The 13498-nt window shown below is 42.3% G+C and overlaps 1 protein-coding gene across 2 annotated transcripts in view; it reads left to right on the top strand.

Moving 5' to 3' along the window:
* The window catches only part of LOC308301466 (LIM and calponin homology domains-containing protein 1-like), a 56156-nt gene that overhangs the window by 5706 nt on the left and 36952 nt on the right, over positions 1-13498 (top strand). For both annotated transcript variants that reach the window (XM_080745464.1, XM_080745463.1), the window contains exons 3-4: positions 2967-3168; positions 11830-12094. In XM_080745464.1, coding sequence (XP_080601590.1) covers positions 2967-3168; positions 11830-12094 — 467 coding nt within the window. The remainder of the gene's footprint in view (positions 1-2966; positions 3169-11829; positions 12095-13498) is intronic.

Raw genomic sequence — 13498 nt, 5'->3', positions numbered from 1 at the left:
TAAAACTGAGAAATCATCTCGTACTGAAGCCAAATGTCTTCCACAGATGTCCACACACTGCAGCTGACCAAAACAAAAACCTTGTTTCTATGAAGCAAAAATGATATAATAATCCAGTCAGTGTGTTGACGGTATTCCGGCAGCTGGAGGAATCTATTTTTGAAAATAATTGAAATACTCCAGAGTATTTTGACACTCAGCAGTGTGTTGGGGATATGGAGATACAAGGTTTCTACCTGACATGCTTAGGGCTGTCACAATTATTACATAACTGTCTAATCGCAATTATTTGACATAATCGCAATTATTTGACATAATCGCAATTATTTTGTCATATATTGTCATAATCGTTTGCATGTTGAAAAATGATTATGTTCAAATGTTTAAAGAAATAGTGGAAATAGCAGATCTACAAGCTCACAACACATCGCGATGCGAGCTTGTAGATCGGCTATTTCCACTATCAATGTTCTTTTTTAAGTGTAAAGTTGTTCTTTGTATATTACTACGCAATTATTTGAGTGACAATTAATCGTCATGTAAAATGATCATGATCGTGACAGCCCTAGACATGCTTTCTCTAGCCTGGCACATTATTCTGCTTTCTAGTCTCTGCTTTTTCATCCTTTCATGTACCAGTGTTTTATCCTTACACCTGACCTCCTGAGGGTTTGGATGTGAACGCCAGCATCCTTCAAGCTCTATTAGTAGTTGGAAGAGCGATCCATCATTCATAAGCATTGTCCTATGTTGAGCAGCATATCTGCCTCATGGGATTTTTCTTTTACTGAAAGGAGATTTGAGGGAGATCAGAACAAGAGGGATGAACATGATAGCAATGTGGGTCATGTACAATACATGCATCAATACTCTTCTTGCACTGATGTCTATGAACAGATACCAGCTGCTATGCACCTTCATTCTAAATCTCATGTACATAATGTTTGGATGGATATGCTACAGTATGTGTAGATAAGTTGCCCCCGCCCCCTTTTATTTTTGTTCTCTTTCTTGAAACAATCAAAAAGTGATCTTGCACAAAATAAATCTCCCACTGTTTTACACCTGTAAACCTGTGAATGTGACAATATAGATGCTTCTGATTCTGAAAAGACAATACTTAAATACCATATTATGATATTCAGGTTGTGGGCATGTTGGATAGGACAGAGGTTCTTAACCTTTTCAGGCCGCGACCCCCAAAATAATCATATTTTAACTGGGGCTTGACTGGCTTCACTGTGATGTCACACTAACAGAATCCCTTTTATTCCCATATATGGAGTTCCCTGGTGTCATCAATATTAATGATGACCTGTTCTAGAGATCCCTGTAATGCCAGGGGGGACACATCCATTTTATGCCCATATATGGAGATATGGAGATCCCTGTGATGCCAGGGGAACAAATCCCTTTTATGACCATATATGGAGAACCACATCCCTGGGCGAGGTCGCTTGTCGCCCTGAGGCGTCTTACTAGTTTTAGAGGTATTAAAGGCCTTAAATTGTCACTTTAGAAATGTGCAGATACCCTCCATACACTTACACTTTATGATGGTTTGTATACTGTTGAGTGAGAAAACAATGTTGCTCATTAAACCAGTCATCTGGGGACCCCCTGGGGATCCCGACCCACAGTTTGAGGACCACTGGGATTGGAAATAAGTGCTGACGTTGTGGTACTTCTTACAGACTGGTATCACAGACGTTCAGGGAGGTTTTTGAGAACAAAGAGAGAAGCAAAACAGAGGAGGGGTGGGGGGGGGGACAGGAAGTTCCTGTGGCTAACAGGAAAGGGCTTTCTCCACCTTTCATTAAACCAGAGAGACACAGACGTGACTCTACAGGAGAAAGGCAGAAAGATTGACAGATAATGAAGGAGAGACTGGGAAAGAGGAAAAGGAAGACAGAGGGATAGATAAACAGAGACGAAAAGAGAGAGAGAGAGAGAGAGAGAGAGAGAGAGAGAGGACGTGATGAAGAAGGATTCTCCAGAATGAGTGATGGGTTGTGAAAACTGGAGTTCTGCTCCGTATTTGGCCAGTTTAAAAAGAGATCATTAAAAGGATCCTGAAATCTTGTGAAATAAAATGTCATCAACCAATCATCAAGGACGATGATACACGAAAGAAGAAGATCCCTGCCTTTATACGTACATTATAATTGCCCTATGTAACCAAATAAATTAAAAATGCCTTAAATATTTTATTTATTTTAGAAATAGCAGGTATTTAGCGGGCACGATGGTACAGTCGGTTTCGATTGCCGCCGGGGGACGCTGTGGGCGTGTTCCTCTGCATCAACGGCGCCCACACCCTAGGTGGGTTTGGCGAAAGGGCCTTTCTGTTTGGAGTTTGCATGTTCTCCCTGGGTCTCTGGGTTAGTTATCCTCACGGTCCCCTCGGTTAGGTATCCTCACAAAAACCATGCAGTAATCCTGGTCTCTATAATGCCTCTGCCTGGCCAGCCTGATGGAGGGGAAAGGAACTGGTTGGAATAACGTGTTCCTTCCACACGCTATGTTCAACCGGCGAAGCTCCCCCCTGTCAGGTGATAAGAAGCGGCTTGATCACTCCTCATGCACTGAAGGAAGCATGAGCTCAGTTCAGGGCTCTCCCCAGGTTGGCAGAGGGAGAGCAGCGCCCAGGATTACAATTCAGGCAATTGGCACTGGGTGAAAAATGGGTTACAAAATCATGGGATCAAAATATTAAGAACTAAATAACTAGAAATAAAAAACGAATAAATACTAAGGTTCATAATATGATCATCAAATCAATATTTTAAATACTTTTTATTAGCACTTGCATTCCATATATTCCTTAGGGCTGGAATACACATGGACAAATGACATCATCAACTATGACCGGGGTTGTCCCTATTGAGAGAAAGATGAACAATTTCTAAAAGAAATCAAATTTATTTGAGCTTCTTTTGGTCTCGATTTCTGTGTCACTGTTTCAGGAGGTGGAGGACGCAGAGAGTCCGTCTAAGCGCAGCATCAGGGACAGCGGCTACATCGACTGTTGGGACTCGGAGCGCAGTGACTCGCTCTCCCCGCCACGTCACGGCCGAGAGGACTCCTTCGACAGCCTGGACTCGTTTGGATCGCGCTCCCGACAAACCCCGTCCCCGGACGTACTGGTTGCCCGTGGCAGCAGTGATGGTATGTCCAAAAGTTCAAATAATTTGTCCTTTACAGGAGAGCAGGACAAGCTTAGTCAGACTCTTAACTGTTTTGGAGTTGAGTACATTACCTTCCCTGACAACCGTCTTTACCACTTAAACCCTAATACTTCGTTGACCGGGGTCTCTTCACAAACCATTGCATTGTGATCTCAATCAGAAGGCTCTCAAATAAAGCGTTACATTTTCTCCATATCCATTAAAACGTTGATGAACCTACTTGAATAGCTGAGTCAGTGTTGACTAAACATAATCTTCCAATTAATAAGTCATAGACCTTTGCATTTAGTTTGTGAATTAATCTTTGCTCCAGGGACTATTTTATCTAGACTTTCCACATTAATCTGTGCTTTAAGAAGCATTACAATATGTAATGATAACACAAGTTCCATAAAAAAAAACATTAACAGTAACTGCACATAGACATTTTGTTGCGACCATAGGTCGCATTAACTACCAAAACCTCCACCGGCTGTCCGTCCCTGAGTGAGTGAGAGTCACACGTCACACGTCACACTTTTGCCCTGCTCATATCTCCACAACCGTTGCCCCCATCCATGCCACATTTTGCACACACACTCCTTACCTGCCAAACTACAACCTCCAAGGACCCCCGGAGCTCCAGGGACCCCCAGGTCCCTGGGGGATCCCCAAGTGTAAAAAATGACCATTTAATGTGCAAAAATGAGCAAATCACCACCCCAACGGGGCTGCTCACGGGGAATTCCCGGGGACCACCCACTCCTGGTGCTCCAGAACGGATGCAAAAGTCGTGACGCCCCCAGTGGAGGACCCCCTCCACTGCAGCTCACTGGGGCTAGGAGCGTCCGGGAGAGCCGGTGCCGGTACCTATTTGTCCGCCAAGGCAACGCGGACACCCCACCCCTCATTTGTCACATGGACCTCTTCTAGCGCCACCATGAGGCCGATTCTTGCAAAACACATTTTTGGACACTGCTCCTACAATTTTTGCCCTAAAATCACGCACATCGGTACACAGTATGTCTACACATTGCCCACACAACTAGGAACCAATGGCAGTTACAGCCCTCTTTGTGTATACATGTGACCTATGGTCGCTTATCTCCCGATTAGGGAGTCTTACTGGTATATAGGTTCACCTTTCTCAAGCAGGTTTCAAGTCTCCTTTTCAGAATCCTGTGACTTTCAAATCAAGCAAACTACCCTGCGCTTTTGGGAAATGGTCAGCAGTAGTGTCAAGTATACCATGAGTCATAGTCAATGGGCCAAACATTGCAACACTTTAGCACTTAAATCATTACTAGGCACTCGATAAGTCATTTTTGTTGCCACTTCCAACACAAACACAGTAGATTCCAGTCATGATTGTGACTAATAGGGGCAGGTGCTGTAGGGATAAATGGGGAATAAGGACACCAAAATCGAAACATGGTTCTTTTTTCCATGACAGCAGTGATATGGACAGGCACACAAGTGGAAGAGGAATGGGAAAACGGGAAAGTGGAAATAGCTGGAGGGGATATGATGTTATACGACGCACCATTTCTCCGTGTAATTGAATGTTTTGTTTTCTTCTTTGTATTTCCACTGCACCAGCAATATCCTGTATCGACGTCTTTAACAAGCTCTTTCAAGGCGCTGTGTGTCTCATGGTTGTCTGCGATAGCATCAATCTCTGTCACAATCTGTAACAATGGTGCCTCTGTGTTGACTTGTTTGAACCTGTTGCCACGGGTTACGGCATGTTTGATTGACAGCATTGTTGAGGGGTAGAGAGAGAGAGAGAGAGAGATGAGCTGAAATGAGAAGAAATAGTACTGTATGAATGATGATCACCGGAGGACTGTTTTGGATGTGACAGTGTACTGTGTTGCACATTACTGTAGGTATGTCAAATAAAAATACCTTTTTTAATGCAGAAGTGCTGAGACTGTACTGTATGTACAGATGACTGAGGAAGCCACATAACGAAATGTTCCCATTTATGATGAGCACAAGCTGAGCTAGGACGACACCAACCCATAATTAATCAAAAACCTCTCGAATTTAACAGACACACACACAGTCTGAGACAGATACAGTGTACTAAAATGCGATATTTTGATAGAGAATTATTTTTTCCCCTTTTTTTTTTAAACCAATGAAAAGTATTAACAAGAGCTTATGACTAAATAATAACTACATTGGAGCCACTGAACGCAGGTTCTTTTTTCCTTTTCCTGAAAAGTAACGGCTTTGGACTCGACAGTGACAATAAAATGTGATAATACAACACATCCACCTTGATCCGTTTCCCCACACATGGGGTGGTGCAATGACCTCTTTCTCAGACAGACATGTAAATGGTAAACAGTCGTAAAGACGTTTTATTTCACACCCCAGTTAAGGCAAAACTTGAGTTAAAAATATGGTTTGGTTGCATATAAATATTTTATAATGCCAAGCTACCCATTTGCTGCTATAGAATGATGTTGATTCCCACACTGTATTTCACTCTGACTTCTTTTTAATGAAGGCCTATAAAAGCTTAGGACAGGCGTCACAAAACCGTGCACACGTTTGAACCGGGGACTGTGAATAGACTCAGCATCCAATCTGGGTTGGCTGTGTTTTTTTTTTGGAGAGAGATGTGGAGAGAAAACACTGACTGCAAAAGCTGCAGTCATCAAGAGCCAATTCACCCCCAAACATTGATTAACTTTAGGGTCTGAGCTGACTTCAACCACTTAAAAACCCTATATACAGTATACTTTGGGCATACTGTATTGTTGGTAGCTTGACATGTTCAAATGAGAATCACTGTTTTTTTTTTTTAAGATTTGTTTTGGGCCCTTTTATGCCTTTATTTGATAGGATAGTAGACTGTCAGGAAATGGGGAGAGAGATGTGGAATGACATGCGGCAAATGTAGTCTGGATCGGGAATCGAACCGGTGACGCCAGCAGGCATCATAGCCTAGTATGTGGTATGCGCCTTGACCACTAGGCCAGCGGGCACCCCGAATCACTGGTTTAAAAAACATTAGGAAGCAAGCCCAAATAAGCAACTATACTTTATAGAAAGAAAAAATAATAATAAAGGCAACCCACTGCAACTACAACTATATACTATCAAGCAACTTTACAGAAAGACTTATTATAAGCAGACTTGGCAACGCTAGTTGCAGCAGACAGGAGACCAGTGATCAGACACACACAAGGAGCTTTGATTACACACAGAACAAGACGATCCGATTATTAACGTCCACGCAAAATGCTACCTGGCATAGCGTGTTTTCACCAACCTTGACCTTTTTACACAAGGACCTTTCACAGGCTATACTGCTTCAGAAACTCACTCACTCCCTGACAATAATTCGTATAATAATAGAATGGGTGGAAGGCTTAATTTAATCTCTGGAGGAAATTTAATATTGGCTGAACTCTTTTGTTGAGGCCAGGTTCTATAGATGGATACAGCTCTGATAAATGGTGCACTTTGTGCTTGTGGTGCCGGTGGTGGATGAAGCCTATTATCTTGTGTTCTTGAAGGACAACAATGCCCCATTGCCTGTCAAAAGCTATCTGAACAGCTTACTTCCCACGATACCATCAAGATGTGATACCGTCGCCGTCGGGCAGAAGCTTTGTATTTATGAAATCGTTACTTTTCAGGAAATTGGTGACGTAAATAAACTGTATACAAATGAAGGATCCAATGCAGTTATTAGTCACAACACAAGGACTTGTTAGTTGATTATTTATAACACATCTGCAGAGAGACTTAACCACTTTCAACCTGGAGTCCCTATTTTGGGCTTGTCATTAATATAGAGATACAAGGTTTCTGCCAGAGCGAAAAAGACCTGATATAAGAACTAACTTACCTGGTGTTCGCTTTTCAATAATGACCTCAACAATAGAGTAGGCCTACCCATTTACACCTGGAACACCTACACGTTGTTATACCTTTCAAGCCGGGATCGCTTCTGTATCATTTTGGTTGTTGCTATACCGTATATCCAATATAGAAACAAAATCTTTTTTGAAAACGTAAGTCAGGATTTAGAAGGAGTTTGTAGAAATCGGAATCAGGTCTTAAAATGGGTTTCTATTATGTAATCTTTATACTATCTATTTTATGTGGAAATCTCATTTTGGAACAAAACCCTTAATTTGTATATTCCCATCCCAGTTTTTGCTCATTATGCTCATGGTGACCTAGGGTCCAGCACCTTGAAAATCACCTTCAACATGTGGATGTTGACTGCGACTGGTGTACATTTTGGGAGAATTTATTTTACAGTACGACATTGACCCCTAGTCAAGGCCCCCTCATGCTTCAGTGTTACCATGTGTTCCAAACCCAAGCGCCACACCGTAAAGGCACATGTTCCTCACTACAGACCAGTGGCGTCAGTTCAGAAAAGGCTAAGGTATGGCAACATAACTGGTGTCTTGCACGCGCGCCTTCACGCGCGTGCAAGACACCAGTCATGTTGCCATACCTTAGCAACAGGCATGATACATTTATTTTAAGAAGTACATTTTATTTCCCCGTTTCTACGGTTTCTTGGGCTGGATATGGCAGCCTGGAACGGTTGTTCAAGTGCAGCTAAACTTGGCATGTTAGTAAACGTGCCACAATTAACAATAATGCATTGCACCTGTGCAGCTGACCTGCAGAACCTGGGAATATAACATTCTGTCAAGATGGGGAGAATACAAGTGTGGAGAAAACAATTATAATACCTTGTTAAAGTGACCATTTTGTTAAGTTTTGCATTTGTAGTTATTTTACTGTAATTTAACAACATAATAACCAGCACAGATAGACAAAGAGACATTTATGGATTTATATTTAAAAGTAACTTTTATTTTCCCCCCTGGACCCAGGGTATGGCAGCTGCATACCCCTGCCATACCCAATTGACGCCCCTGCTACAGACAGAGAGATGATAGAATGAAACTCACTCATGTTTCCAATTGATGGCTCAAGGCTCTTGTTATTGATCCAACCGTGCCGTGTGAGGCATAAATACCTTCAGGCCTCGTTAGGGCCAGGATCTGTCAGTCTTTCAGGTCACGTCAAATAAAGAAGACTATTGAAATGCAATGAGGGACGTTTCCATTGGTCTGAAGTGTGCGCCTGTGGCTGCGACTTCTGGATTCATTCAGATCTGAGAAAAAGACCCCAAATTAAAATGTGGTCCAAATAGTCCATGGAATGTGTGGATTTATACCTGGAAAGCTCCCAACCATGTCCATACCGTTTAAATCTTTTATTCTTATTGAGTCTGGATTTGATTCGATCTCATTTGATTTTTGCTGAACAAAATATCGACGCATTTGCGTGCACGTCTGTGTCCCAACGTTTGAGGACGAATGAAAGTATCAATCTGAAAACAATTGAGCTTTATCAGTTTACAGTACTTGACTGTAGGCATGGACAATACAAACGGACATCATAGACAAATTATAATGTCAGGATTATTGCGACCGTAGGTCGCAGTTTACTGTCAGAACCGTCACATCTTGACCGTATCCGTCTGTACGGATATGGTAACGCCTGACACTGTCACACATCACTGTGACATCACAGGTGACATCACTGTGATGTCAGATACTCAGAGCAGGGATAACGCCTGACACTGTGGTTCCCCTGACAAATCACTGTGACATCCCAGGTGACATCACGGTGATGTCAGATACTCAGAGCAGGGATCTCCTTATATGGGCCTAAACCGGTGACATCACAGTGGTGTGGCTGGTTCAGACAGGGATCTCCATGTATGGGCATACAAGGATTGTATGTTGTGATGTCATGGGAACCACTAACAGAATCCCTTTTATGCCCATATATGGAGATCCCTGATGTAATCAATTTTAAGCCCATATCTAACAGGACTTCATATGGGAATGCCCATACAGTATATATAGAGGAAGACAGCCCATATCTGTGTGGCTGGTTCAGACAGGGATCTCCATGTATGGGCATAAAAGGGATTGTATGTATGATGTCAGATGTGATAGGCGTCGCCCTTTAGGGCGAGGTTTCTTGTCGCCCTGAGGCGTCTTACTAGTACTGTGTATGTGAGACGAAAACATGGTAGAAGACAAAATGACAAAAATTGTTGTTCAGCCCCCCTATCATATAGATTGAGTGCTTGTGTGCACGAGGCGAGGTGAATTCTAGAAGCACATGTGCTACACATCTTGGAAAGGAATTTCTAAAGACCTTGGGTAAACCAAGGTGCAGAGCTTTTTGCCGAAGTGATTTGGTGTAGGGGGGAAAAACAGGGGGGGGCAATTATCGACCCCTGTGGGACACCAGTCGATGAAGTATGGTAAGGTTTAAGTCAGGGGTCTTCAACAGGGGGTCCGGGACCCCTAGGGGGTCCTCCAAAACTTTGAGTGATAGAAAGTTGTTTTTTTCCACTTTTTTATATTAACTCATTCTGTGCCAATGACTGCTTATGACGGGTTTTTTTCCAATAGCCCTGTGTGCCAATGACGGCTTATGACGGTTTTTGTGTTTTTTACATAGAAAAAAAAAAAAAAAAATCATTTTTCTTTTTTTTTCCTAAAGATGTCAAAATGACCTGAGATCAGAGAGATGCTTTTCTCTGTTTGTGTGTTCGCTCCCTCGTTTAGCTGATTGAGAAAATGTGTGTTCATGTGTGTCCATTCTAGTGGATGGACACTTTTTTTCATTCAAACAGCTCTATCTCTGGAACCATTTGTCCGATTGCCAAAATTCTTTTTGCCACTGAATCACAACAACTGTGTCTGTTTCTGTGGGGAAAAAAATTATAAAAAAAAAATCTTTTTTTTTCATTGCATAGTAAAGAAAAACATACAAAATCTCGGCACAGCTACCTTGGAGCCATTTTGGCATCTGGCACAGAATGAGTTAACCACTATTCACTATATTAACCAATATTCTGAGAACTTTAGACAAAAATAGCAGATCTACAAGCTCACAACGCCTCGTGCTGCGAGGCGTTGTGAGCTTGTAGATCGGCAATTTTTGGCAAAGAGCTTTGGTGTAGAGGGGAAAAAGAGCAGACTGAGTACAGAGTGAAAGGTCATGTTTTTTAAGTATTGACGGTTCAAGTGGTTAAATATCTGAAAACACAAATTGACATGATTCCAAAATGCACTGACGATCGTGTTGTCAAACGATGAAACTATATGGAATCTATAAAAAGGTTGTGGGGGGTCCCTGCTTCATCTCTCTCTCAAATAAGGGGTCCTTGGCCTGAAAACGTTGAAGACCCCTGGTTTAAGTGGTTATGCTGATTCTCATTTCTCTCAAAACGTGCGGCAGGATTTTAATCGTCGACTGGGGAAAGTCCTTGAGCGATGCACTTCTGCAAAGCCAGGTGTTCCCCATGCCATTAAAGAGCTGACAATGTGTTGAGAATCTGATGTGGAATGCAGTGGCACCGCACGTAAATTCTTCCTCACCAGTAGGCTAGAATTTATCCTCTGCGAGCTGTACTGTACAATACAAATCATATGATTTGTAGACTGTGTTCCACACAGAAACCACTGGCCTGCAAACTGCCTTCGATTGATTTATGGTCAGCTGTATCGTACATAATAATACAAGAATGTACTAGACCGAAAAAGTGATTTGTTTAATACACAGCTCATCTTTCTTCTCTCTCTCTAAAGTTATAGTTTTCATAAAGGGCATTTTCAACCCTGTTAAGACTTTCTTTGCAGTCTGCATAGAAATCGAACCCAAAGAAGCTTCACATTTACACTCAAGTATCTAGTTGATGGTCTTAACCGGACTGATTTACAGTGGCAGAATGTACTGTAGAGGCTTGATGTTTTGCCCCAGGACATTTCAACAAGACACGTGGATATTTAGAAGCACATTGTCTGTTCTTAAACGTGCAACCTTTCAACGCCTGTCTGATGACCAGGCCAGTCTAGCTCTGAAATGTTGAAACGTTTTATTGCAACCATCTCTCTTGATAGACACACGTGAGTGTGTTAGAGGTACGAACATAGGTGCTTCTTGTATGTTTTTGGTTCCTTTTTGTGGCCCTGGAGCTTGAAAATGTTATACTTGGACACCCCTTCTTAATTTTTCATGTCACAGGTCCCTACACCAGGGGTTTTCAAACTTTTTTGCACCCATGTAAATAACTTTTTCATCCACGGCACCCCTGAATTACATTGTTCATTTTTAGAATCTTACATCCTATTGGAGAAATATCCGTTTCCATCAGAACTGACTGAAAATAACGTTATACTTGACATTTAACCACTTGAACCCCAGCATGCCTATTCTGGGGGGAAGGTTCACCAAAAATAGACGATCTACAAGCTCACAACGCGTCACGTTGTGACGTGTTGTGAGCTTGTAGATCTGCTATTTTTGGTGAAGAGAGTTGTCGTAGATAGAAAAAGAACTCATCAAGTACAGTGCAAATCAAGTCTGTTTTACTAAGCAGTAGTGATATTGATGAATTCCAAATATTATCAAATTATCTCGCGGCACCCCTGGACTGGCATCACATCCACTTTGAAAACCCCTGCCCTACACTATGATACTTAGCCGTAGTTTAGCCGAAAAATATATCACTGTATTGCTGACTCCGCCATGCCCCCCAAATACCTCTATGTGTCTCAAATAATTCACCCCCCCCCCCTCCTCCCATCAGGCCGTGGGAGCGACTCGGAGTCTGACGGCCCCGCCCACAGGAAGGTGCCCGACGTGCGTAAGGACGACATGCTGGCTCGACGCACCTCAGTCAGCGAGCTACGGGCTGCCATGCCGTTCAACCAGTACCTGCCCAATAAGAGTAATCAGTCTACCTATGTGCCCGCGCCACTCCGGAAGAAGAAGGGCGACGAGGAGGGCAGCTCTTGCGCCCGCAAGAGCTGGAGTACCGCCACCTCACCCATAGGAGGCGACAGACCGTTGAGGTGAGCATGAAGGATTGCGTGGCAATAACAGGGGAGGAGATGCTATAGCAGGAGAACATGAATAAACTACTAGCATTGCTGTCTGTCATTTGTCATTGCTCTGTCATTCTGCTCTGTTAACGCATGGACATGTGATTTTATGAGATGTAAAGTTTCCTTTTCGAGCAAAATATTGTGTACAGCACAAGCCAAAGATCTCTGTTTAGCATTTATGGGTTTATATGAAATGTATGCTCTAACCATGACCTCTAATCAAACGCAATGTGCCATTCTCCTCAAATGCACATAAATCAATGGCAAAACATAACCAAGCACTTGAAGTATAATAATACAGATGGTCTTCTTTGGGGGAAAAAGAACTACTGTTATTTTGCTATTTTGATTTTATGAATTTTTTAATGGGTAGAATGAAACTGTTGAATTGCAGCTGCATTCTCCCCTCCCCCCTCCTTGCCCAGAGGTGGCAGAGGTGGTATGGGTTAATGGAAACCAGATGTGTGTTTTCATTGGCAAAAGCTTTTAACAAGTGTGACATTTGCAGAGTAGACCCAAATTAAGATGTGTTGAAGTTTGAGATTATGGGGATGGCATGTCACTCTGTGTTTATAATAGACACTTGCTTATAATAATAGCTGTTCACTAATTGAAGTGTTCGTCATTGTTGACGTATTGCCTGCAGAGTGCATTTCCTTCTCTGCAATCATCAGTGTTATAATAGTAGAAAATACCTCTTTATGTACCATATTTCATATGAATTTGATGGCCGTACACATAAAAGTAATATGAAGCAGATGCCATTGAAATAATGTGATACATCAGGTGCGAGTGCAGAGTAGGTCAGTATTCCGAATGGTAGAAGGCAAGAGAATTCTGCCAGAATTTACACCAGAATTTACTGTTGAGCTTTCTGGGCGTGTGGAGCCTAATTCAACCCATCTGTGAAGGGAGGTGCCCACTTTGATAACCCAAATGATGCACCCACCCTTCATCCGACATCCAAGGCTTTTGTTTGTGTGGTTCACCCTCGTTTGAAAGATTTTAGAAGGAATTTGAAAGGCTTTGGGATTTGGGGTGAACTGCATTCATCTTGTAACAATTCTTAGAATGGTCTTCATTCTAATTTAGTTTAGAGGGTAGTGTGTAAACTGGACATTTCAGTTCAACATCTATCACTCCATCAGTCATTCAACCGTAATTTACAATTTGCATTAGAGACATTAAAGTTGATGGGACACGACGGACAGAAACCCAGTCTGTGGTTCTCAATACGCTGGCACACAAGAAGACTTAAAGAAAAGAGTATTCTTAGTATGAAAGATTTGTGTTTGATGGATTTCTTTTCTTTTGTTCCCTTCCCTACTGCAACTCCTTCTTTTGCATTTGACCTTCATTGTTCTGTGTTGT

The sequence above is a fragment of the Nannobrachium achirus genome (genome assembly GCF_963921795.1).
Source record: "Nannobrachium achirus genome assembly, chromosome: 17".
Classification (NCBI taxonomy): Eukaryota; Metazoa; Chordata; class Actinopteri; order Myctophiformes; family Myctophidae; genus Nannobrachium; species Nannobrachium achirus.
Note: the sequence above shows the minus strand (reverse complement) of the source record. Positions and strands in the feature narration are given on the sequence as shown.